The sequence below is a fragment of the Peromyscus maniculatus genome, chromosome X (assembly GCF_049852395.1).
Source record: "Peromyscus maniculatus bairdii isolate BWxNUB_F1_BW_parent chromosome X, HU_Pman_BW_mat_3.1, whole genome shotgun sequence".
Taxonomy (NCBI): Eukaryota; Metazoa; Chordata; class Mammalia; order Rodentia; family Cricetidae; genus Peromyscus; species Peromyscus maniculatus.
Genome location: NC_134875.1, coordinates 91963871 through 91991428, shown reverse-complemented (window position 1 = coordinate 91991428; position 27558 = coordinate 91963871). Strand labels below are relative to the sequence as shown.

The 27558-nt window shown below is 39.0% G+C and overlaps 1 protein-coding gene across 1 annotated transcript in view; it reads right to left on the bottom strand.

Annotated features, from left to right (window-relative positions):
• The window catches only part of Pola1 (DNA polymerase alpha 1, catalytic subunit), a 332579-nt gene that overhangs the window by 294869 nt on the left and 10152 nt on the right, over nt 1-27558 (bottom strand). Inside the window, exons 4-15 of the mRNA XM_006990119.4 lie at nt 26001-26081; nt 18207-18322; nt 17682-17744; nt 16746-16838; nt 16231-16318; nt 15764-15962; nt 15497-15675; nt 8318-8430; nt 7214-7330; nt 6092-6166; nt 5126-5264; nt 3037-3191 (exon numbers count right to left, since the gene is read on the bottom strand). Of these exons, the coding sequence (XP_006990181.1) occupies nt 3037-3191; nt 5126-5264; nt 6092-6166; nt 7214-7330; nt 8318-8430; nt 15497-15675; nt 15764-15962; nt 16231-16318; nt 16746-16838; nt 17682-17744; nt 18207-18322; nt 26001-26081 (1418 nt within the window). The remainder of the gene's footprint in view (nt 1-3036; nt 3192-5125; nt 5265-6091; nt 6167-7213; nt 7331-8317; nt 8431-15496; nt 15676-15763; nt 15963-16230; nt 16319-16745; nt 16839-17681; nt 17745-18206; nt 18323-26000; nt 26082-27558) is intronic.

Sequence of the window (27558 nt, the reverse complement as noted above, 5' to 3'; positions counted from 1 at the left end):
TGGTAGTGCACACCTTTAATCCCAGCACTCAGGAGGCAGAGGTAGGTGGATCTCTGTGAGTTCGAGACCAGCCTGGTCTGCAAAGCGAGTTCCAGGACAGCCAGGAATACACAGAGAAACCCTGTCTCAAAAAAACAAAAAAAGTATCAAAAATACTTAGAAACAAACATAAAGGAGCTTTAACTAACCAAAGTAAGACAACTACACCCATGAAAAAGAGTGAGCCAGGTGGGGCAGCAGTCCTGTAGCCAAAGCCATTTGGGAGACTGGGGTGGAAGGAGATCAGCAGCCTAGACATTCAAGACCTGGGCAACAGAGTAAGACCCCAACATCAGTAATAATAATGATGACGATGATGAATGTCATAGATTAAAACTAGTAAATACCCCACAAGTAACAGGACACAGATTGTTGAGCAGGCAAAGGTGCCTGCCACTAAGCCTGACAACCAGATTTCAATCTCTAGGATGAGGAAGAAAAAGAGAACTATCTCCTGTAAATTGTACTCTGACCTCCTTACACATGTTCTGACACATTTCACAAGCACACACACACACAAATATAATAAAAAATTGGAATTTCAAAAAATAAAAATTAATAACACAAAATATAGGGACACCATGAACACATACAATCTATGTGCAAAAAAGTCAAAACAGCAACAACTAAAGATAACTGATGCTTTAAGTTCCCAGCTTCCTACTCTGAAAATCTGCAATGAAAACATGTAGTCTGTTGTTCCTGTACAATGTAATCAAATAATTGCCAGTTAATGAAGGTAACTTTACAGAAAAATTTAACTCATAAACACAGACATAATTAGAAAGCCACCATTTTACAGCTCCTAGTGAAATAACAAACTCAGGCAAAAAAAAAACCCACATTAAGAAACCATTCGAAAGAACAATCAGACCACAACCCATAGAACCATGGAGGCTATATATATAGCATGAAGGTCCCTAGGACGACTGTGGCTTATAATAAATTTCGGTTTTACTCAATTATTGAAAAAAAATAGCCAAATGAATGGAAACACATGAACTATGAACCAAAGGCTGAGGGGCCCCCAGCTGGATCAGGCCCTCTGAATAGGTGAAACAGTTGATTGGCTTGATCTGTTTGGGAGGCATCTAGGCAGTGGTACCAGGTCCTGTGCTCATTGCATGAGTTGGCTGATTGAAACCTGGAGCTTATGCAGGGACACTTGGCTCACTCTGGGAGGAGGGGACAGGACCTGCCTGGACTGAATCTACCAGGTTGATCGCAGTTCTCGGGGGAGGATTTGCCTTGGAGGAGGTGGGAATGGGGGGTAGGCTGGGGGTAAGGGGAGAGGGTGGGAAGGGGGAGAAGAGGGGAACCCGTGGCTGATATGTAGAACTGAATGGTATTGTAAAATAAAAGAAAAGAAAAAAAAAAGAAACCATTCGATCAGTGGCTCTCTACTGGGGTAAATGTACCTCCTTTTCCCTCTGCGCAATATCTAGCAATGGCTGTAGGAATTTTTCTGTTGTCACAACTAGGAGAAAGTGGTGCTACCTGCATCTAGTAGGCAGAGGCTAGAGATACTATTAAACATCCTGTGATGCATAGGACAGTGCTTCACAACAAAAAACCATTCAGCCCAAAACAGTTTAACCAGGCAATAATCTGCCTTCCAAAATGCTCCAATTTGAAGTACACTGGCCACCTACCCATGAATTATTCTGCATAAAAAAGTTGAACTTGAATCTCTTTGATACTTTAGAGTTAATATGCCACACTACAGCACAAAGGGCAGAACTGAGTTTGGCACATTGTCTCTATAAGGGGCCAGAAAGTAAATATTTTAGGCTCTTCAGACCATGTGACCTGTCATTGCTGTCTTATTGTTATTGTAGTGCAAATCTGAAAACCTACTGTGTCTCAATAAAATTTTAATTACAAAAACAGGTGGTAGGCTGAATTTAGCTCACAGGCTACTCTCTGTCAGCATCAGGTATATAAGATTCCTAATGGTACCACAACAAACATACACAGAAAATGGGACTTCCTATGAGATCATCATCAGTAGTTTTTTTAAAATTATTCCTTATCACTGAACAAACTAAAGGGGGATGAGAGGGAGCTACTACCATTTAAAAAGAGATTCCAGAGGCATAAAAATTAAATATTCATCTATGAATCTATTGTGTAAATCTGGATTCAAACAAATCAACTTTAAAAACCATTGTGAGAAGCAGATTCTTCCAAGTATGTGCAACTGTAGATTATATCAAGGAATCATAAGGTAATGTTAAGTATGCTAATAGGGTAATGTAAGAAAGTGTGCATTAAGTAAAGACTAGAGAGATGTCAGTCAGTTAAGTGCCTGCCAGACAAGCATGAGGACCTGAGCCTTGACCCCAAACATAACAAGCCAAAGGTGGTGGCATGTGTCTGTAACCTCAGTGCTAGGAAACAGGCAAATCCCTGAAGTTCCTTGACCAGGCCAAGTAACAGGATTGATGAGCTTCAGGTTCAGTGACAGACTCTATCTCAACAAATAAGGTAGAGCACTCAAGTAAAAGCACCCAATGTTGACCTCTGGCCTTGACATGCACAAACGTGTGTGCACACTTGTGCACAGCCTTACTGACAAATACATACACTACAAACACGCATAAGGAAAATGTGCATATTTGGAGAGAAGTATACCAAAGCATGCTGGGGTAAAATGACAGTATCTTTGAAGTACTTATGAAGGAAAAGGGAAAGAAGGCTATAAACATGTGTCACAAAACACTGCTAACTACCAAACACGTGTGACTGACATAAGGAGCTCATATTATTTCCTCTGTGTCTACTTAAAAGAACAAAATCAAAATATTTCCAGCAATTTAAATCCTTTAAAAATGTGTAATACCAGGCAAATTCAATTCGTTTTCTAAAACAGGGCTCAGTGCCAAGTTTGTACCCTTTCCCCTCCAAAAAGAACAACTTGCTTTTGTAAGAAAGCAGATCAAATTCAGGCAAGTATTGTATCTAAGGCCTAAGTACAAAATCTGCCATTTTCTTTACCTCATGCTCATGGGTCTTTACATTTTGCATTGTCTTCATGCTGAAAGACATTACCACAAGTGGAGGAGGACTGACATCTTTAATTACATTCACCAGGTCTGGTTTCAAAGCCACTGCCTCAAATTTACACCAACTGATTGGCTGATTCAATAGCTCTGAGAAAGAATAGATACAACATATCAATAACTTACTGAAAAAGAAAAGGTACTATAATTATGACATTTTTGATTAAAAGAGGTATTCTTCAAAGCTATTGTGTAATAAGAATGACATAGTATAACATCTAACTAAACATAAGCCACATTAGTGGGTAGTATGCTAATCCTTGTGTGTGTAAATATACTTATGTTCATTTGGGGAGTAAGGGAGGATAAATAGCTTTTATAATTTTTTTTCAAAGAATTCAAGATTGGCTTTAAAAATAACACCTGCCTTAGAGGAATTGAAAACATTTTAAAGAGATGTATGAAGGCAAAATAGTATCCTAGATACAAGTGCTAAAAAGATCAGGTAGCAAGTCAAAGAGTCCTGGCCACATTAGGTTGTGATTCCCTCCCCTCCAAAGGTCAGCAGTTCTTTCTGAAGAACAGCTGCACCTTATCAGCCAGGCTAAAAAAAAAACATATAAAAACCAACACAATGAGGGTCACCCAACTGCCTGCACTAAGGCCTCCCGCAGACTAAACTGTCAGGTATTAGAAAGTGATTCCAATGGCTAAAGATGGCTCAGTGGTTAAGAGCACTGGCTGCTCTTCCAGAGGACCCGGGTTCAATTCCCAGCAACCACATGGCAGCTCACAACTGTCTATAACTCCTGTTTCAGGGGATCTGATGCCTTCACACAGACATACACGCAGGCAAAACATTAATGTACATAAAATACAAATAATTAAATTACAAAAAAAGAAAATGACTCCAAGTATATTACCAAAATCACTCAAGGAAAACATTCAAGAAACAAACACACAAAAAAAGCAGAAACATTAAAATAATTAGACCAATTCCTTAACTGTCCTTTAAAAAATCTAAAGGAGGGTCCCATGGAAACCCCCAAACAATGCAGGCTGTTGTTAAAACAAAAGGCTGTTCTCAGCAAACTGATAGCAAGGCCCCATTGCCAAGGACATCACCCATACAACTCACTGTAGTGTCTTTGGTGCAGTAAGGTACTCTACAAGCTACCAGAAGAGAAATGTGGACAGCAACCCAGGTGCAAAACCTTTGACCTACAATCTGTCCCAGCTGCAAAATGTGCTATGGCAATGGTGGCACAGAACTTGTGGGAGTGGCCAACCAATGTCTGATTTGACCTAAGGCCCACTCGAAAAGAAGGAACCCACACCCAACACTGTTTGAGTAACCAAGAACCAGGAGATTAGATAGCCCAGAGACCTATGGTAAACCAAACACTACTGATAAAAAAAAGTATCAATAAAATGACTCCTAATGATATTCTGCTATATTCTTAGATAGTGCCTTTATCTTGTCATCATATGGCTTCCTATGGCAGCAGATAGGAACACAGCCACAGTGAGACATTATGTGTAGAGTCTCATTGGGAGGTCTCCATCAAATCCCTCCTCTCACCTATGGCAGAGATTCTAAGAACCAGAGGGGATGGATGACACCAGGAGAACAAGAACCTCTGAATCAACTAAGCAAGGCACATATGAGGTCAAAGAGACTGAAGTAGCAAGTGCAGGGCCTACAGGGGTCTCCACCAGGTCCTTTGTGTATATATCACAGCTATTAGCTTAGTATTTTTATGGGACTCCTGACCATGAGAACAAGTAGGTCTCTGATTCTTGTGCCTGCTCTTGGGACTCTTTTCTTCCTGTTAGGTTGCCGTGTCAAACTTCAACATGATAGTTTTTGCTTCATCTTATTACATTTTGACATGTTTGATTGTTATCTCTTAGAAGCCTGTTCTTTTCTAATAAGAGACAGACGGGAAGTGGCTCCAGAGGAGATGGGAGGTGGGGAGGAACTGGGAGGAATAGAGGGAGGAGAAACTATAATCAAGATATAGTGTATGAGAAAAGAATCTATTTTCAATAAAAGGAAAGAAAGGTTAAAAAAAAGTCCTTACGTGGATTTTTTACTTCAAGCCAACAAGGTCCTTTGATCTTTCTGTTCATCAAGAACAGTTCCAAGCTAGATGTGTTGGTTCCAAATACATGAGAAAATGTTTCACCTTTTAAATGCTGTGGAAGCTGTGGCATTTCCGCCTGAAGAAGAAAAAAAACTTTATTTTGTTTAAACTATTACTTCATATTTTCCAGTCTATATATGAAATAAACAATGCCTCTATGGAACAACAGAAGAACCCCTTTAATATATTTGAAATGTAATTTGCTACAAATGAAATCTGAAACAACTCACAGTGGGAAACAAAAACAATTCACAATGACAAAATAATGCATCTTGATGACACCCATTAGAAGAAAAATAGGACAATAAGTTCCTCCAAAAGAGAATGTCTGTCCAGAGCTGTTCTGCCTCACTGATAAAGAATAGCCAAGTAAGTACCATTCCACTAGAAGAATGAAAGCAATACAGTGGGACTCATAGAAAATGTTTCCATGTTATTTTTCATCATCACTACTGTAAAAAAAAAAATTCATTTTCCAACATCAGGATCAAAACATGAGAACAGAGGTAAAAGGGTAACTGCCCAGCTAATTAACACCCACAACAATGACTTTGCCTCTCAGAGGAGCAAGAACAGCACTGTAGCAATGCTACTAATACTCCTCTCTCACCTTTCCTCTGCTCACAAGACATTTCAGTAGACTGATGACATCCAACTCCATCATGCAGCATATCTATTCCACTTGACAAACAGTTGTGCTGTTTCAACTTACTTATTTGAAGATACATACTTGAAAGGCCATATAACCTATGCTCTATTACTTAATTTTATCAATTTCAATTATTAATGAACTGTGGGCTTCAGGAACTCTGCCAATACTCCTAACTAAAAGTCAGGTGAAGGATCAAAGATGGAAAAATGTCATTTTAAACCAAGCCCCACAATTTTCTTTGTTTGACTTACCGAGTATCTAACTTCCAAGTACTCAGATTTTTCTGGAACATCAGGTATCTCAAAAGCATAGTTCTTTTCCACTGTCTGGGTAAGCAGATATTTAAAAATTATCAGAACAAAAACTTTGCAAAAATTAAATCAGCCAGTATAATATAGATATATGTTCCCGTATTTCATCATCAGGAATCTAGCATCCTAACAGAACACAAAATAAAAAAAAATAAAAAAAAAAAACAGCTTTTCTCCTTTCGACTAATACTAAAATATCTACTGACAAAAATACTAAAGAACATCTCCTGAACACTAGAAAATTTAAGACATAGGTGCATACAAGGGGAACAATAAAAGATTGATTTTTTTACAATATTATTTGAAATTAAGCAACTACATCTTGCTGGAAAAATGAAATTGACATTACAAATTCAGCTCATAATACACTACTTCTGCAATTTTTGTTTTGGAGTTTATTGTTGCTGTCTGTCTGTAGTGATGGTGCTCAAATTTGGGGCTTTGTGTACTGTTTCTGGAATTTTAAAGATACGATTCTCAATTTCAAGCTCAAATAATTAAGAGAGTTAGCCTATCTTTAGCAACTCAATCCTCCCTTTACTGAAATCATTTATATAGTCAGTGTTTTCGATTGGGCTACAGTTCCCACATTTATAGCCAAAGGCATCAATAGCTTACCAAAATCAAGACAATATACCACACAGGTCACACAAAGCAAACATTTTCGCTCTATCAGAAACAGTATCATAAGCATGGATTTTTAAAGACAAAGCCTTACTCGTCCCCTTAAGCAAAAATGCATTGGCAATAACTAGTATAAACAAATCAGAATAGTTCTTCAATTCAGAAAAGGAATGCATGATATACTCCAAGCACTGGAAGCAACTAATTTGCTTCAAATCATCTTTCTATCAAATTCATGACCATTATTTCATAAGTGATTTTAAAAGAAACAAAGTAGTTTTGCAAATCTAACATACTGCTTTTATATTCATACCTATAAAATTTCCATTTAATGAGTTACAACTATGCAGAAGGCATTCTGCGTAAATATGCAGTTAACTATTTGTCAAATCAGGAAATAAACAAGAACCAGAAAAAAATACAGTATTGAATACAAACCTTGGACTTGAACTTCATTATTTTATATTTTGCTGCAATTTTTGAGTCAAATTCTTCATAAACATCCTTCATTGTAACTGGAGTTGTTGTTTCTTCGCCTGTGTTTAGGTCAATTTTCTGTTCTCCCACAGAAAGAAGAATGAAGGGAAAAGAGCGTAAGTCTTCTCATCCACGAAAAACAGAAGCCTAAATCAACTTGTACCTCCACTCATTTAAACATTGACTGGCACAGTCCTACCATGAGTTTGAAGACACAGACCTAAAAAGTATACTAAACTCAATGCCAAACCCTCCAGTTCATTATAAAGCCAATCAGAAATAAAGATGACCAATCCTCCAAGATAGAAAAAACAAATGTTTTAAATCCTGGCCCAGAAGTTCCACAGTTCAACTAAGATGGAAAGGGGCAAGATCTGAGGCTTAGAGGAATTAGAGATGTTAAAAGTCCAGACAAACAAGGGAAAGGAAATGGAAATGATTTTGTTAAATAGCCATAGAGATAATGTTACTGCTGCCTAAGGAGCAAAAGCATGAAAACTGAGTCAAATACCATGTCATGTTTCAGAGATTTTAAGTCACAAGCCCAAGTTTTATGCAAAAGGGTAGTAAGAAAAAAGGAAGCATTACAGATATTTTAAAATTTATTATTTTTAAAACTGTCTATGGAGCCTGGCATGGTGACACGTGTCTTTAATCTTGATGTTCATTAAGCAGAGGCAGGTGGATCCCCATAAGTTCAAGGCCAGCCTGGTCTATGTAGTGAGTTCCAGGCCAACCAGAGCTACGCAGTCCTTGTCTCAAAAATAAACAAACGACAAAAAAAAATTGTCTATGTGTGTCTATGTGTATGAGGGTGCCAGTGGAGTCTAGAAAGGGTGTTAGACCTCCTGGAGTTCCAGGGGGTTTCTAAGCTACCTGATGAGGGTGCCAGGGTTCGTACCAGCTCTTAACCTCTAAGCCATCTTTCTAGCCCCCAGCATTATATATTTTAAGCTTTTATTATAAAAAATTGAAAAGCTCAATAATGCTTCATTTCTATACTTTTTAAATTAAAATTGTGTCATATACAATTACTGAGATTAAAAGGTAATCACTAATGTTTACCATTTCACGGGGAAGAAAATAAAGTGTTCGCTCGATGTTTTTCACCATAACACAACAGCTCACATGGGTTTGGGCTGATTCAATCCATACTTTGCCAAACAGAAAAACCACACCTGAAAAAAAAGAAAAACAATAGGAAATAAAAGCTTTCAAGTACATTAAAGGGGCAAGTCAAAGGCCCAATGAATGTGTTCACATATTTACACCTAGTTCCTATTTGTAGTCCCTTCAGTTTTTCTAAGATCACCAGGTAATATAGAGTGTAGCATTAAAATGTGCTTTGCAGACATCAATTCACTATTCATGAAAACTGGCTGTCAAGTAAGGACTCCAAAGATTTGATAGTCAACTTAAGAGATGGTCAACTTAGCAAAATCTTGCAAAATCCTGGGCTCCATGAATTATGAGTAATCAACACAGCCACTCAAAACAGCCGCTGATCTTAGATACTAAGAAAATTCTGACACATGCAAAGGTTACTGTTCACAAGGCCAATTACCCTAGTTTCACAAGACAGCTCATCAGTGTTTTCTTTTGTCACTCATTCTAGCAGAAAGAAATAAGACCGCCTAAGGATTTTCATTTCTGTAGATGATTAAAATTCTTACAAGAGTTGTATAATTTTCAAGGAGGTGGGGGTATAAGTGGGGAAATAGAAGGAGAGGGGAAGGGGGTACTGAGGATAATTTAAAGAAAAAAATTCAAAGTGCACAGAAAATTAGAAGTCATCCTCACAACAGTTAAAGATAAAAAAACAAAATTCCATGCAAAGAAAAAATAAAGACCCTAATATTGGATTCAAAGATTCAAATAGCTCATTTTACAGTCAAACTAATATCACACTTCATGCAACACATTTGACACTGTTTATGCCTCATTTGCCACAAAAAGATCATGGTAAACAAAGATTACATCCCCCCCCCCAAGTTACTAGCTGAAACCAGGTGCAGTCAGGATTATTCAACCTTGAAAAAGTCATAATGAAGACAGGATATGTTCTGATATGCAAAGAGTAAGATTCTTTTCATAATTATGGTTCATTCAGCAATAACTGACTGACTTAGAATCTGGAAGAAAGTGAGCAACAATAACAGGGTCTTTAGGCATACTCTGTTCTTATTAGCAGCATTGACTTCACCAAAGCTTAGTGATCATTAGCAACTATCACGACGAAACTGTTCAACCCCCTAAGATTAAAGCTTTTAAAAGCTATTTTATTTAACCCATTGGCATCATAAACAGAAAAATATGCCACTGCAGAGGACACATCTTGAGAAGTGCCACAGAAGAGGAAAGTGGACTTCAAGTGAGAAGCTGAGACTTCTGGCAGGAAAGGGCCAAGGGTACTTTGTCTTTCAGAACCTGTTTTCTAAGTGAATAGTCTAGATAATTCCTGAGGCCTTTTTCTGAACCAGAAATTTCTTTGTGCCTCAGCATTTGTATTATGGAGCAGAGACAGCTCTTCCCATTGTTTAAAATAGTGGTGAATTAAAGTAGGTAAGATGACACAGGTCTACAGTTTTAGCTACTTGGGAAGCTGGGATAGAAGGGTCTCTAGAGCTCAGAAGTTTGAGGTCAACCTGAGCAGCAGTGATCCCAAAAAAATAAACTACTGCAAAATACATCCCATGCAATGTAGCTCAGTGGCAGAGCATGTGCTTAGAATTAGAATACGTAAGGTCCTGAATTCAATCTCCAGCATGACCGAAAAATAGTTTCCAGTATGGAACAAAAAAATCTGTGGATAAGATAAGATAAGAATCTATATCCACCCACCCCCATCAACACCTGTGGCAGGTTAGAGAACTGGCTCTGCCCCTCACCTGGGTAACACAACAGAGCCAACCCTGTTGGCTATGGGTAAACCAGCCCTAAAGTTATAAGCATGGAAGAGCTGTCCCCCCTATTCGTCTGTCATGCAGGGGTGTGGGTGGGGGAGATGCCTCCCTTTTCCCCCCCAACTGCTTGCAACAGACTAATGAGATGACCCTCCCCCTTGCCAGCTGCAGCACTCAGTAAAGCAGTACCTGCTCCTCCCCTAGGCACACAGCAAAGCTGGTCCTGTTGGAGGTGTGGGTGACCCAGCCCCGATGTTGAGAGCAAAGAAGAGCTGTCTGCATTACTCATCTGACATGTTCCCGCATGGGTGGAAGAGAGATCCCTCTCTCCGCCCCCTGCCCACCAATGCCTGAGACTGGTGGAGGAGCTGGCCCTGGAGTCATAAGAACAGCAGAGCTGTCCTTGCCCGTCACTAGCTGCATCACTCAGGAGAGGGGCCCCTGCACCACGCCTGGACACAGGTCAGTAGAGCGGACCCTAATAGTGCAGGTCGGGGAGAGCCAACTCTGATGGCATGAAAGCAGAACTGGCCCTGCTCCTAGCTCTTTGCTGCAAGGGGGAACTAGCCAGGGCAATGCTGGAGAGCTCCCCCTGGTGGTGAGGACAGGAGAGAACTGGTGGGCTGACCAATCCTGCAGCTACCCAGGCCCAGAACCAGGGTTAGGAATTGGCCTGCCCCAACATCCACCCCATCTATGATCTGCTGGAGCACATGAAGGGGCCAGTCCCGCAGATCCAAAGCTGCAGGATCTCCACGACACAGGGCAACAACAGAATATCCAAGAGGAGTCTCAGTGAGGGCCCAGCATTGATGGTATAGTAGAAGCCAGAGGTCTCGAACCAGACCAATGACTCTTTGCAACAAACACTTGCAAGTAAAGATATGTGGACAAAGTGGTTTACTGCGTGACTCACTGTGTCACACCTCAGCTTCCATGATGGGGATTTTTTTCTTTTTCCTTTTTTCTCTTAAATTTTGTTTTATTTTACGGGAGGGGGGCTTACAGGGGCAGGGGCAGATGCAAAGGGACAGGGAATGAATGGGATCAAAATGCATGATCTGAAAGACACATTGAATAAATAAAAATTTTAAAAAACCAAGAATCTAGCCGGGCGTGGTGGCGCACGCCTTTAATCCCAGCACTCGGGAGGCAGAGGCAGGCGGATCTCTGTGAGTTCGAGGCCAGCCTGGGCTACCAAGTGAGCTCCAGGAAAGGCGCAAAGCTACACAGAGAAACCCTGTCTCGAAAAAACCAAAAAAAAAAAAAAAAAAAAAAACCAAGAATCTATAACCAAATAATCATGCCCTAGATAAAGTGGATTGGTTAAGATACCATTTCTGAGCTTGACTGTAACTGTCTAAGAAACTAAGATAGAGACACATGCTACCTAAGTGGTTCTGAGAGAGCATATAAATATTTGCTAAGAGGAAGTATATTAATGATCTGACAATTCCTCCCAGGAACCATTAACATTTTTCTAGGTAATATCCAGTTAGCTTTATGTACAACAGGTCTCCAAGTCAGTCATCCTTCTTACAAATTCACTTAACTAATATACAGTTATTCCCTTTAGTTTTATTAGATGCAGTCTCCAGGAAATCACTTTGAAATTACCACTTGAATCCACCACAAATCCCGAGATCTAAATGCAGACAATTCTATTTCAGATGTATATGGTATTTTATACTAATCAGACAGACCATACTGACTCTGATCCTTTAACTAAGATTCCTACCCTATACTGGGCCCACAGGAAATTCTCCTCATCTCTTAATTTAATCAAATCTATAAAGTCTATTTTAGAAGTTATAACCATATATAAGGATGCAGATGTCAGTATGCAAATATCTGAGGGTTTTTTTTTTAACATTTATGTGTTGGGGGAAGAGTATAGAAGTCCAAGGACAACCTGCAAGAGTTAATTCTCTCCTTTCACCATGTAGGTTCTAAGGATAGAACTCAGGTCACCAAGCTTAGTAGCCTTTACCTGTTAAGCCATTTCACCAGCTCCTTCCTGTACGTAGACAACTTAGAGAGGGTCCTTATGCTGCCTATAACACTTCAGTCTACAAAACTAAATTTTCCCACGGGTCTTAAGAAAAAACCAATACAGAGGGTGTGAACCCCAAGGCTAACAGGCAGCCAGCTAGCTACTCAAATGCAGTCCGTATACCCACAGCTAAGTCATTCTGGGCTAAATGCCAGGATTCATTTAATGAATCATGGTAAGTGAAAAGTTATTTTCCCTTCTATTTATGAGCAGAGAGGCTAAAGATGAAATAACACATTTCCACTACTTCATTTGGGGGTACATTTTAAATTTCTTAAAAAGTTACCCTGAAAAACTAGAATAAGACAGGTTCAATCTGGTAGCAGAGACACAGACTCAGAAACAGCCACAAAAAAGACAACTGGTCAGTTTAAGAAGGACCTTCTCAGACAGTTATATGTGTTCAAAATGGAATAATATAACTCTGACATCACATTGGTGTTCTGAGTTCCTCAGGTGATTTTTTTCCCCTGTAAGAGGGAACAGCAACATCCCTCACTGAATGCTCAGCCCTACAAATTTTTAAAGAATATTTTCTTTGTTCTGTTGTTGGGCAGCCACTTTAACCAACCAACTCCTAGCATTTTGTGAGTCAAGAATTCACAGAATTAGCTCATTAAAATGACCAGGGAGAAGCCCAGTGGTGACGCACACCTTTAATCCCAGTCAGCCTGGACTCCAATGCTAGTTCCAGGACAGCTAGGGCTACACAAAGAAACCCTGTCTCAGAAAGCCAAAAAAGAAAAAAAGAAAAAAAAAAAGAATGACCAGGGAGTCAGTCTTGCCTCCTATTTCCTGGCCCCATATAATCTACAATATTTTTATGTCTAAATATAGTTAAAATCCCTTTACTTTTTCTATTTCTGCCCAGCAACCAGGTTCCAATTACCCAACACCTCTACCCTGGACTAACTGGTCTTCTGGGCTTCCACATTTCTCTGCTACCCCACTTCAGCCTCCATGAGTGTATACACACACACACACACACACACACACACACACACACACACACACTTCTTCACACATGCCAGAGCATTCCTGTTAAAATGTAAAGTCAATTATGAGACTTTAACACACTGCAATTAAATCTTCTGATATTTCTCCAGGATTGAGTAAGACTGATATTTACTTGAGAAGGTTTTCAAGGCCTTTAGTATCTAGCTGTGCTAACTAGTTTTTTTGTCAACTTGACACAACCTAGAGTCATTTGGAAAAAGGGAGCCTCATTTGAGAAAATGCCCCCACAAGATTGAACTGTGGACAAGCCTGGGTGCACTTAGGACATTGATAATTGATGTGCAGGGCTTCAGCTCACTGGAGACGGTGGCACTCCTGAGCTGGTGTTCCCAGGTGCTATAAGAAAGCAGGCTGGGCCAGACGGTGGTGGTGGTGCACGCCTTTAATCCCAGCACTTGGGAAGCAGAGGCAGGCAGATCTCTGTGAGTTCAAGGCCAGCCTGGGCTACCAAGTGAGCTCCAGGAAAGGCGCAAAACTACACAGGAAAACCAAAAAAAAGAAAAAAAAGAAAAAGAAAAAGAAAAAGAAAAGAAAAGAAAAAGAAAAAGAAAAAGAAAAGAAAAGAAAAGAAAAGAAAAGAAAAGAAAAGAAAAGAAAAGAAAAGAAAGCAGGCTTAGCAAGCAAGCCACAAGGAGCAAAAAAGCCAGTAAGCAGTACCCTTCATGAGACCATGAAGTTCTGCTCTGACTTCCCTAGAAGATGGACCACAAACTATAAGAGGAAATAAACCCTTTCCTATTAAACTTGCCTTTGGTCATGGTGCTTTATCACAGCAATTGAAACTGTAACTAAAATACCAGCCTTTGGCCTTTATCATCAACTTCATTATTCATTATGCATCAATTTTGTCATTTCCAATGGTATTACAACCACACAGGCCTCCTTAGCCTCCTCCCTCTTTTAGGTCTTTGCACTTACTGGTTCCTTAAACTAAAGTGCCTTTACCTTAGCTTGATAAGTGCCTCATCTCAATCCAGGGTTCAATTCTTTTTTATTTTTTATTTATTCTTCTCTCATATATACATTCTTACCGCAGCTTCCCCCCCTCCACTCTTCTCAGTCATTCCCCCCACCTCCCTTCTCCCCAGATTCAGTTCCCCCATCTCCCTGCAGAAAGGAGCAGGCCTCCCAGGGACATCAACCGAACATGGCACAAGATACAAAAAACCAGGCACAAACCCTCACATCAAGGCTGGGCAAGGCAACCCAGTAGAAGGAAAAGGGTCCTAAGAGCAGGCAAAAGAGTCAGTGCTGTGGAATAATCCTTCTGTATACTGTGAAGATGTGTTGCTCTTGTTGTTAATAAAAACCTGATTGGCCAATAGTTAGGCAGGATTTTGGGGGCAGAGAGAATGCTGGGAAGAAGAAAGGGCAGAGTCAGGGAGTCACGAGAGTTGCAAGCCAGATGTGGAAGAAACATGGGAAATGCATAAATGAGGTAAACAAGCCTTAGGGCAGCACATAGATTAATAGAAAAGGGTTAATTTAAGTTATAAAAGATAACTAAAAAAAAAAACAAGCCTAAGTGATCGGCCAAGCATTTATAATTAATAATAAGTTTCTGAGTGGTTATTTGGGAGTGGCTGCCAGGATACAGAGAAATTCCACCTATAAGTCAGAAATACTCCCACTCCCACAGTTAGGAGTCCCCCTAAAACACCAAGCCAACAACCATAATGTATATGCAGACAACCTAGCACAAACCCATGCAGGCTGTGATTGCCACTTCAGTCTCTGTAAGCCCCTATGAACCCTGCTTAGTTGATTCCAGAGACCATGCTGTCCTGTAGGATTCAATTCTTAAGAAAGAGTCAATTGGTCACCCTCCAACTATCATCCACTCTCACCCCACTTAGAATATAAGCTTCTATATAAGGAATTTGACCAGCTTACTCACTCAACCTCAGTGTCTAGCACACAATGAATGTTCTCTGTTGTATAAAAATCCAAATTAGGCCAGGCGTGGTTGCACATGCCTTTAATCCCAGCACAGAGGAGGCAGAGCCAGGTGGATCTTGTGAGTTAAAGACCAGACTGGTCTACATATCAAGTTCCAAGACAGCTAAAGCTACATAATAGAGACCCTTTCTCAAAAAACAAAATAATATTTTTATTTTAAAATTATAGTTTTTTAAAAAATAATTAATTTAAAAGAGACAATTTACTATCTAATTTTATTAGAAAAACAAAGCCAATCAGAATCACTAAGGTATTTAAAGGAAAAGGCACTACACTCTGTAATAAGTCTAAGATTACCTTAGGTATGATTACCTGGTTGATTGTACGGATCTTCATAAGCATCCAGCCAATAAAATTGAAACACTTGTTCATCATCTGCCCCTTTTACCAATGGAAGATGATTGGAATCCACTTGGACTTCCTGAGCTAAGAAACTGTTTTCATCCTCCTGGTCCATGTCCCAACAAGAGACATCTGGGACAAAACTTTCTCTGTAGAAAGCACATTTTCAAAAACTTTATAAAATCCAACAGAATAATCAGAGTACTATTTTTCTGAAAAATCATAAAATGCACTTACAAGAAAGACGTGGTCCCTTTGTTAGGATCTGTCTCATGTTTCACCCTCTCTACTGGCTCACTCTCTTGGTCCCAAGTCTTGGCAGTCAGAGGCTCCCCATCTACCTCAGCTTCCATGGGCTCATCAAAGTCACCATCTTCAAACTCCATTATCCCTGACTCCTGCTCATCTTCTGGACACTCTGGCTGGGCCAGCTCTCCTGGAAACATCACCACATATTCCCACCACATGCTAGTACCAAGGGGCACAAAGCTTACTCAACATTGAAATAACAGCCTTTTCATACATTATACTTGTATTTCTCTTTAATCTTCATATTGGATGCTTTTAATTTTTACTACTATAAATTCAACCTTTCATGATTAGATGTGCCACCTTCAAAATTACCTCCACCCCTATATCACCAAGCCTCTATGTGTGGCTGTTATTGCTCAACAACTTGCACTTTTGCCTGACATGAGACTTACCAGCAAATTCAGTACATTTCAGAGGAATGGGAGTTAACAGAGGCTCCTTCCTGAGGACAGGGGAAGCAGGTTTTCCTGAAGGAATTGCCTGTAAATGTTTTTAAGTGTTTAGTCAGTCAGAACTGCATACTAAAAATATGCAACTGTCCTACCCTGACCAAAGATAATGACAGTTCCCACTTATAAAAAGATTTTGTGTATTATTAATGTAATGGCTTCAATTATTTTACTGTTACCTGGATTTACACAAAAAATACTTGTTTCCAGGAAGAAAATTATTGCATTTAACACAGTTGTAATACCTATAATAAACATGTACTAGTTACTACAAAATTTACTATGAAAAAAGCAGACACATGCTATTTTTGAAACACATGAAACTATGCATTGAATAGCAATTCTAATTTAAAAGAAACAAAACAAATTCAAAATGATCATCTCCTTCATACAGGCAAATAAAACTAATTTAAAGCAGAACAATAAATCAAGAAGGAGGATGTTTCTACTGACTTTACCTTAGAGGTGTGCACTGAGAAAGGATTGAGCAAAGCTCCAGTGGATCTTTTTTTCTTTGGTATCAATACAGGTGGTGGAGCTATTTGAGGTATCTAAAAGAAAGAGGAAGACAGGCATTTCACTGTCGTGCCTGGTTTACCACATAATAGAAAAAGTACATTTTTTTACTTATGCCCAATAAGTAAAGCATTTTCCTTACCTGCCCCCCCCCCAGACAGGATCCATGCTCATGTACTGCAGTTACTATAGCAACAATACTACAGAAATCACTAGAAAACCAGAATAAATATTTAATCCATTCCTAATTATTTTTTCTTTCAAGAATTTAACATACTCTCTTCACCTACCCTTTCAGGTATTACATTTAACATCCAGCAAAATAGAACTACATAGTGTTGGTATTCGTCAATTAATCAGTAGTTACTTAGAAAGAAGTACACCTCTAAACAAAAGCTTAGTCTTTATGAGATATGGCCAAATCTCAGAATTCACAGTATAACAGAGCCCGTTTGAGTGCTATCAAAGACAGCTCACTTACTCTTCCTTCACTCCCACTCAGAATTCAGAAAGGGGCTCTCATGCCCAAGTGTGCAGATTGACAGGCTTCAATCTATTTATGGAACATACACTATAGTAACTGAATATAAGCAATGAACATTCACAGAACCAACTCCTGGGTATATTCTTACTACTTCCAACACACACCCACACAGCCCATCTACATAATCCTAGAGCAGTAACAGTTGGAAACTCCTCACCTAAAAGAGTGAGAAGAAAATAATTTGAGGGCTTTTGTTTTCTTTTTGTATGTAGGGCGGGAAGATTCTGTGTGTGCATGCATGGTGGCATCCTGGCACTTGTCTTTTTAGTGATAGTCTGTCTGTTTTTTCAGTCTATGACCCTGCACAGCTTACAACTACAGGAAATTCACTTACCTCGGTGTTCAGATCCTGTAGAATGTCACCCAGCAGATCATCCTTGGACAAGTCCACTGTTTTCTGTATAGTATATAAAAATGTAAAGAAAGCTCAAATGAGAATGCTCTGGGTTGAACTTTTTCATGCAGACCACACACTCATCTCTGAAAGGAAAAACCTAACCCCATCAGTCCTTCACTGCTAACTCTCATCTACTACTCAGATTTTAACAATTACCTGCGCATATTTAATTTGTAAATTTATATTCCCTGCCTCTATTTTCATCTTTACTCCATAATTTCCTTGCTTGTCACTAAAACTAAACATACTGTCATTTCAGCATTTCTATTCAATTTTCTTTTTTCTCCTAAGTTACCTAACCACTGAGGTAACTATACTCACATAAAACCTAAATTCATCTTACAAAGTGCAATTCATAGAACACTACTCAAACATGTATTGAACACATACCATTTGAGCAATGAAAAATTAAATTCATTTCATAGAGGGAAAAGACACAATATAAGGAAACATGAAACTCACATCTGCAGTTTTCTTCCCAGCACTAGCAATGAACATTGCCTTGATATTGTTTGGTTTTGTCACTGAAGGTTTCTTTACATCCTTCCTGTCCTTTCTGTGTGCTTTGCCATCACTTCCTATTGAAATAGAGAGTATTCAGAAACATGCACTGGGTGGAAACCAAAGCCTAGTCACAATCACTCATTGTCTGTATATGAGAACTTAAGAAGAAAATAAATTAAGAATTCAAAATACAAAATTGGGAAATTCTGCATAAGGTACACATGAATGAATCTTTTCAATGAGACAAACTGAAGAAAACTCAAGACTGAATTACAAAAAGCAATGAAATATAATGAGTTAAGTGTGGGGAGTTAGGTGAGTAGTTGTCAGTAGGAATGCAAAGCTTTTGAAAAGGGGATAGCTTGCTGTCTTGCTTCCCAGAAAACTAAGAGAAAACTAATCTGGAACCAATAGCAGCTGGACACATGCTCTATGCTGTATCAAAACTGAGTGGCACAAGCATACTTGCTCATTCAAAGAAAACTTCTGTCTTCCCTTGTGGGCATGACTAAATCACCTATGAACTTTCCTAATACTGTCCATTTTAATATCACTTTCTGACTCATTCAAAAATACATATATAAATCTAAAAAGAAACAGGAATGACTAATTAAAACAGTACAGTAGCAGTATACACAGACTAGATGATATAAAAAAGTCTAAAGAAGGGCTGGAGAGATAGCTCAGAGGTTAAGAGCACTGACTGCTCTTCCAGAAGTCCTGAGTTCAATTCCCAGCAACCACATGGTGGCTCACAACCATCTGTAATGACATCTGGTGCCCTCTTCTGGCCTGCAGTCATACATGCTGTATACATAATAAATAAATAAATCTTAAAAAAAAAAAAAGTCTAAAGAAGCCGGGTAGTGGTGGTGGTGCACATCTTTAATCCTAGCACTCAGGAGGCAGAGGCAGGAGGATCTCTGCAAATTTGGGGCCAGCCTGGACTATATAGTGAGTTCCAGGACAGCCAGGACTACACAGAGAAACCATCTCAAAAAAACAAAAAAAAGTCTAAAGAAAGGTGTGACACTCCTATAAGAAGCCTATAAACACTCTTATGTCTCACTCTTTCCAAGTACCTCGCTTTCTAATAATCCATTCTTAATTCTATTAAAAATATCTTTTAATAACCTTCTACTCTGCTTCCTAAAAGGAAAAGTCTAGAGAACAACCCAACTACTTATGAAAATGTACTGTATAATAAAGTTGGCAACTCACATTACTTGAGTTTTCAATAAGCCATGTTGACTAACCATTTGTAAAGCAGTAAATCAGTATTAACACCAAAATGACAAATTTAAAAATAAAGTAACACGGTATTTTTGGAGGTGCTCAAAATTTTTAATAATTTTTTTTTGAAATTTTCTTTATTTCTTTTTGGTTTTTTAAGACAGTTTCTCTGTGTAACCCTGGCTGTCCTGGAACTCATTCTATAAACCAGGCTAGCCTGAAACTCTGGAACTCAAAGAGCTGCATGCCTCTGTCCTCCCAGTGGTGGGATTAAAGGTGTACACCACCACACCTGGCTGAAATTTTCAGACATATATACAATATATCTTAATGACATATAACCTCCAATTCCCTTGCCCCAACTTGCCCCGAGACCCTCCAACATATCTCTCTCCCAATTTCATGTCCTTTTCTACTATAACTCACTGAGTCCAGTTAATGCTGCCCATATGTACATCAGTGTGATACCAAAGTTCAGGCTTTATTCTCCCCCAAAGATTTCTAGTCTCCCTCCCTGCCAACCATCAACTGCCAATAGCTCCTCAATTAGGGGCAAAGTACTTTTTTCGGTTGTTGTTATTTATTTGGTTTGTTTTTTTTTTTTTATTGAAAATAGATTATTCTCTCATACAGTACATTCTGACCACAGTTTCCCCTCCCTCCACTTCTCCCAGCTCCTCCCCACCTCCCCTCTCCCCCAGATTCACTACCCCTCCTTTCCTCTTCAGAGAAGAGCAGACCTCCAAGAGATGACAGCCAAAAAGGATAAAACAAGATAAAATAAGACAAGGCAAAAGCCCTCCTATCTCAAATTTGACAATACATTGTTAGCAAGATTTGGGGGAAACAGACACTTGTACACTGTTTATGAAAATGTATAATTCCTACAAAGAACATAATTGGGCATAGTGGCTCAGGGTTGTGATCCTAGTATTCAACAAGCTGAGACAGGAGGACTCAAGAAGCTAAGACAGGAGGAGCTTGAGTTCAAAAATAACCTGTGCTAAATAAGCCCCTAAGTAAAAAAAACAAACAACAACCAAAAAAAAAAAAACCAGGGCTTAAGAGATGGGTTAAGGCAGCACCCACATGGCAGCTCACACCTGTCTGTAACTCCAGTTCCAGAATTTCTGACACCTTCACACAGACATATGTACAGGTAGAACACCATGAACATAAAATAAAAATATTTTTTTTAAAAAAGAGAAATGGGTTAAGGGTACTGGCTGTTCTTCCAAAGGACCCAAGTTCAATTCCCAGTACCTACATGATCACAATCACCTGTATAACTCTAGTTCCAGGGGATCTCATGACCTCTTCTGGCCTCTGTGGGTACCAGGCGTGCATTTGATGTGGACATACATGTAGATAAAACACGAACAAACTTTGAAAATGAAAATAAAAATAGGGGCTAGAAAGATGATTTAGAAGTTAAGAACACTTGTTGCTCTTACAGAAGACCCAGTTCAGTTCCCAGCACCCACATGGTGGTTCACAAGAATCCATAACTCCAGTTAAAGTTCCAGGGGATGTGATGCCTGCTCCTGACCTCCATGAGCATCAGGCATGCACGTGGTACACATACACACATGCAGACAAACTACTCATATACACTTAAAATAAATAAATCTTTAAAAAAAAACTTTTAAGATAATTAAAAAAGTTTCCATGTACACTTACTCTCTAAGCCAGCAATCTCATTTCTAGGAATTTTCCCTGAGGAAGGCAGGGAGTTACTGGATATGGTACTATTTGTAACAACAAATTATTGATTTAAGTGTTCTTCCAAGGAGTTCATTGTAATGAGTGCATACTTATACCATACAGCATCCACATGATGCTTTGCAGCTACAGGGACATAAAAACAAAGGAAAGATTTCTACACACTTTATGTATAACACTAGACTGCTTTTCAGGGTACCTCACTATGTGAAAGAAAACATGGAGAATAACTATCTATAGACACTATCTTTTGTGTAACAAAAATAAATCAAAACAACACACAAAATTCTTGATATATATCCCCCCAAACAAATAAAAGTGTTCAAGCAAAAACTTGAACACAATGTTCAAAGTTGCAGTAAGGACAATAAACAAAAGATGGAAATAACACAGATGCCCATCAACTAATGAACAGATAAACAAAATGTGATATATATATATATATATATATATATATATATATATATATATAAATGTGATATATATATATACCAAAATGTGATATATAACCATGTAAGAGTATATTATTCATTCATAAAAAGAAATAAAGCTCTAGCACATGCTATAACATGAATGAAATAAATTAACATTATGCTAAGACAAAGAAGTCAGACCCAAAAGGTCCATTATTGTTATGATTCCATTTATATGAAATATCCTAATAGAATAAGCAAATCCAGAGATAAAAGGTAGATCAATGGCTGCTAAGCACTGAAGGATTGGGGAGTGACTGCTTAATGAGTATTGGGCTTGCATCCAAAAGTGAAGGAATCAGAGAGTGGAAATGGCTGCACACATTGCAAAGTTACTAAAAGTCATGAACAATAAAAACATTTTTAATGTATTTTTCATGTGCCTGAACTGTGAAAACTGTAGGACATTTGTGAAGACTTTAAGAGAATTACTTGAAGGTCTTTAGCTTTTCATTGACATCATTTGAAATAATGTTTAAAATGCCAGTAAATAAAACTCAGGCTCTAAGACTGAATAGAGAGAGATCAACAGAGGTTTGAAACAAACAAGAAAGGCTTCATGAGAAGGCTTTAATCTCACCACTGTAGGTTAGTAGGATTTACCCAGAAAAAAGGAAGAAAATACTATAAATAAATATTGATGGGGAATTCTTTAGTGCTTTGTTTTACTGTGCATTCTCATTGATTTCTTTTCACTGGGATATAGTTGATATATTTTTCCACCTCTATGATATGCAGCCAATCCATGATGAGGTATTTTCAAATACAGTTGACCTTTTACTTCGAACCAAAATTCTGTAACTTCTCTATAAATTTTAAAGTAGATTGTTGAATTCTATTTCCCTTCGTAAATTCTTGTGATCTTACCTGGCTTCTGGCAAAGGATACTGCAACTGTAAAGAGCTATAGGTATGTGGTGGTACAAAATATGAAGTAAAACTTTCTAAGACTATCTGTTTTCTAGAATGTCAAAACTTCTCTTCACTGATATCTAATCAAGAAGAAAGAATAATACAATCATGGAAACACAATGATTGCTCCTTCACTCAAGAAATACTGCATACTTTCTTTGTACTGGCTACTGTGATCAAAACTGGAGCAACTGGGACATAGATCCTTTCTCTGAGATGCTCCTGTCCATTCCAACTTCCTACTACACAGGTGGCAAAATTAAAATCTAGACAGGTGATAGGATCAGGTCAATATCAGATCAAAATGATACAATTAATAATAGCACTGCCATAACTCAAGCATAATCTCTATACTTTAGTGGCAATGAGTACCTCCATTCCCCGGATCTGAATACAATTCCCCACTTAAAATGAGTCAAAATTCTAGGGATAAACAGCCAAGTCCAGGTTTATGATAGAAGTGTACATGATAAGTACTGAAACATCTTTGCCCTAAAAGCTGGTCAGTGTTCTAAGACTGGTAGGATCCTGTCAAAAGGATGATTAAAAGGACTCCACTACCCACCACCAGGCAGTGGTGGTGCATACCTTTAATCCCAGCACTTGGGAGGCAGAGGCAGGTGGATTTCTGTGAGTTTGAGGCCAGCCTAGTCTACAGAGTGAGTTCCAGGACTGGCTCCAAAGCTACAGAGAAACCCTGTCTCAAAAACAAACAAACAAACAAACAGAAAAGGACTCCACCAAACAAATGTGAACCTCAAAAGGAAAAATGAGAGTCTGGGGAAATGGCTCAGTAAGACCACTTGCTATGAAAGCAAGATGACCTGAGTTCAAATCTCCAGCACCCTAGTAATAACCAGGTGTGGCTGCATGCCTGTAACCCCAGTGCTGATGGGCAAATGAGTAGATTCAGGGAGTTCACTGTACAGCCAGCATAGCCAAAAATAGCAGACTTCAGACCCTGTCTAAAAGAATTAGGTGAAGAGTGAAAAGGGAAAATTCCCCAATGTCTTTTCTGGCCACTGGCACACTCACCCACATGTGTGCTCAGCAACCAACAGACACAAAAGGAAACATGCTAATGGATACTGAACTTCAATAGTGTATTTCTTAGAAATGTCCAGTTTTGATGTCATAATATAAAAGAACAGAGAGGCTGGGTGTGGTGATACCAGCAGTGCTTAATGAACACATGAGGCTTAGGCAAAAGGATCACTTGAGTTCAAGAGTTTGATAGCAGCCTGAGTAACATGGCAAGACCTTATCTCACAAAGCAATTAAATGAATAATTTAAAAATAATAGGAGAGAGGATCACCAATAGCTACTCAAAGCATTTGGTGAAGTTTTGTGAGGAAATCATCTATATACAATATACATGACTTAAAATCAACCTGTATCTACATAATTACAAAGGGATAAAGGGGGGCTGGAGAGATGTCTCAGTGGTTAAGAGCACTGACTGCTCTTCCAGAGGTCCTGAGTTCAATTGCCAGCACCCACATGGTGGCTCACAACCATCTGCAATGAGATCTGGCGCCCTCTTCTGGCCTGCAGTCATACATGCTGTATACATAATAAATAAATAAATCTTTTTTAAAAAAAAGGGATAAAGGAAGTTTTGCAAATAATCTGACATCGTCTTAACTAAGAAATCAAACATATTGTATTATCAATAATAATGGAATGAATGACATCTGGTCAATGGGAAGGTCTCTATTCCATTCATGCTGTAGATGTTGCCACATTGATTCTGAAATACATTTTACTGCTGCCAAAATATCTAACCTGAACCTAAGCACAAAGAAGCAGTCAGGAAAATCCCAGACATTGGAACATTCAACTAAACAAGTAGCCCTTTAAAAGTTTTGACATCGCTGGGCGGCGGCGGCGGCGGCAGCGCATGCCTTTAACCCCAGCACTCAGGAGGCAGAGGCAGGTGGATCTCTGTGAGTTCGAGGCCAGCCTGGGCAGAATGAGTTCTAGGAAAGGCGCAAAGCTACACAGAGAAACCTTGTCTCGAAAAACCAAAAAAAAAAAAAAAAAAAAAAAAAAAAGAAAAAAAGTTTTGACATCATGAAAGACAGAAAGAATGGGAAGAAGGGAGGTACAGCTGTTCAACACAAAATAAGACCAAAGAGTAAAGAGACATTAAAAACTAAAGTAAACTTTGCATCTTAAAAAAATTTATGGGAGCCAAGGAAATGACTCATCATTTCCTTGAGCAAGCCTGACACCCTGAGCTCAGTCCCCCGAAGCCAGGTTTTAAAAAATCTGGGGTGGAGTAGCATGCATCTATAATTGCAGCACTCCTACAGCCAAATGAGAGGCTAAGATAGGCGGATCAGCTACGCTGGGGTTGAGCTAGCCTGCAGTTCACAGCGGGAATCGACAGAATGAGAGAGCCTGCCTCCAAGCAAGGAGGAAGGAGAGAACTAACTCCAAACGTCCTGACCTCCACACGCACACTGCGGCACAGACATGCCAGTGCACTATTATGCCCTCTCCCTCCGTCCCTTTGTCTCTCACACACACAACAAATAAATATGTCAATAAATGCATTTAATTATAAAAGATATTTCTGCGCTAATTATCATCCTAACCAAGAAATCGAACTTATTACCAATAACAATTAGAATAAAATTTGTATATAATATAAAATAAATAATTAGAATAAAAAATAGAAATTTTTTCCTATAGACAACATGTTAGGTAAATACCATGAAAACAGTGCTATGGTTAAACAGACAAGCATCCTTACTCTTAGGAAATCACTGCTTAAGTTCAAAAAACTCACCCTAAAGTCCCTGCACATGTGGTTAGGAAAAGGAAAAGGAAGCAAATGTATAAAATGTTAATCCAAAATGAGGGTTATACCATTCAAAATTTCAATTAAAGCAAATTATTCCCCAGCAGGCTCCGTCACTTTTCACACACCTACGTGATGTTATCATCTACTAAATTTACTACTGGTTACCACACTATCAAGTTAACAACTACAACAAATGCATCATGTTTCAAGGAAGTTTACAGTTTTGTGTCCGGCTGCCTTCATAAATATCTTGGGACATAAACCTTTTTTTCTACTATACAATTATTAAAGAGCTAATCTAAGTACATCACCGGTAGGAATTAAAAGACATTACTTATTATTGCATCCCTCGAAATCTGCAATTCTAAAATTACTAAAGAACTGAAAATTTTAAAATAAGTACAAGATCAAAGTCTAACAGGAACATAATACTTTTTATTTCCTGCTGGAATTTTTGCTTCTTACATATAATTTTTCTACCCAACTGTCTGTCTATTAGAACATACTCTCAAAGGCAGACTGTATCAGAACACCAAGTCACTCCAAATTCTAGGCAATTCTTCAAATCTCAAAATGACATTTTTCAAAACAAAATGGAGGTACCTTTCCCAGAGGTGTCAAGTGCATCATCCTCAAGGTCATCGTCAAAAATCTCCCGGCCATCTTCCACATAGCCTGTACCATCTGAAAAAATAAAATTTCATATTGGAATCAAGTTTCTGAAAGTGGCCAAAAGCTGGGCATGGTGGTGCATCTCTGTAATCTCAGGACTCAGGAAACTAAGGCGGGAAGATTGCAAGCTTGAGACCAGTTACAAAAGGAGCTAGAGGACAACCAGAGCTACAGAGTAAAAGAAAGCCTGCCTCAAAGTAACAAAAAACAAGTGAACAATAGTATTTTACTCATGACTCAAAAATTCAAAACCCAAATACTTACCGACTCACTTTTTCTGGTCTGTTCCAATTTAAGTTTGGTAGAATTCTGTTCAAATGGGTATTAAAAAAAGATATAGCAGCATCCACCCAGCAGATTTAAGAGTCAAACCCTAAAGATATATAGCATATCTAGCTAGGTGAGCTCGAGAATTGATCTGATCCACAGGATCAAAAACTTTGCCACAGAAGGCTGCTTTATAGCCATTTTGCTCTACCAAAGAAAAGGAAATACCACAAGCGCTGGAAGGTATCCTAATTTCCAAGGGAAGACTAGCCACATAGTCGACCCCAATTACAGAAATAGGAGTCAGACATAGTCTTCATCTCATTTCTCTGGCCAAAATTCTCATGCTAAGAAATCAGAACCTATGCCGGGTGGTGGTGGTGGTGGTGGTGGTGGTGGTGGTGGTGCACACCTTTAATCCCAGCACTCAGGAAGCAGAGGCAGGTAGATCTCTGAGTTCAAGGCCAGCCTGGTCTACAGAGCTAGTTTCAGGACAGCCAGGGCTACAGAGAAACACTACCTCTGAAAAAGAAAGAGGAAGAGAGAGGGGGGAAGGGAAGAAAAGAAAAGAGAAGAAAAGAAAAGAAAAGAAAAGAAAAGAAAAGAAAAGAAAAGAAAAGAAAAGAAAAAAGAGAAGAGAAGAGAAGAGAAGAGAAAAGAAAAAAGAAAAGAAAAGAAAAGAAAAGAAAAGAAAAGAAAAGAAAAGAAAAGAAAAGAAAAGAAAAGAAAAGAAAAGAAAAGAAAAGAGCCGGCCGGTGGTGGTGGTGCACGCCTTTAATCCCAGCACTCGGGAGGCAGAGCCAGGTGGATCTCTGTGAGTTCGAGGCCAGCCTGGACTACCAAGTGAGTCCCAGGAAAGGCGCAAAGCTACACAGAGAAACCCTGTCTCGAAAAACCAAAAAAAAAAAAAAAAAAGAAAGAAAAGAAAAGAAGGGCAGTGGTGGCACACTCCTTTAATCCCAGCACTCGGGAGGCAGAGGCAGGCGGATCTCTGTGAGTTCGAGGCCAGCCTGGGCTACAGAGTGAGTTCCAGGAAAGGCGCAAAGCTACACAGAGAAACCCTGTCTCGAAAAAAAAAAAAAAGAAAGAAAGAAAAGAAAAGAACCCAGAAACCACTGAGGTTTATACAAGAACAAGGTGCTTTCTATGGCTCAAATTACATCTCACACTTACAGCCTGCTGTACTCTTCACAGCAACTCTGGAAGTTGGTCTCTTATCTCC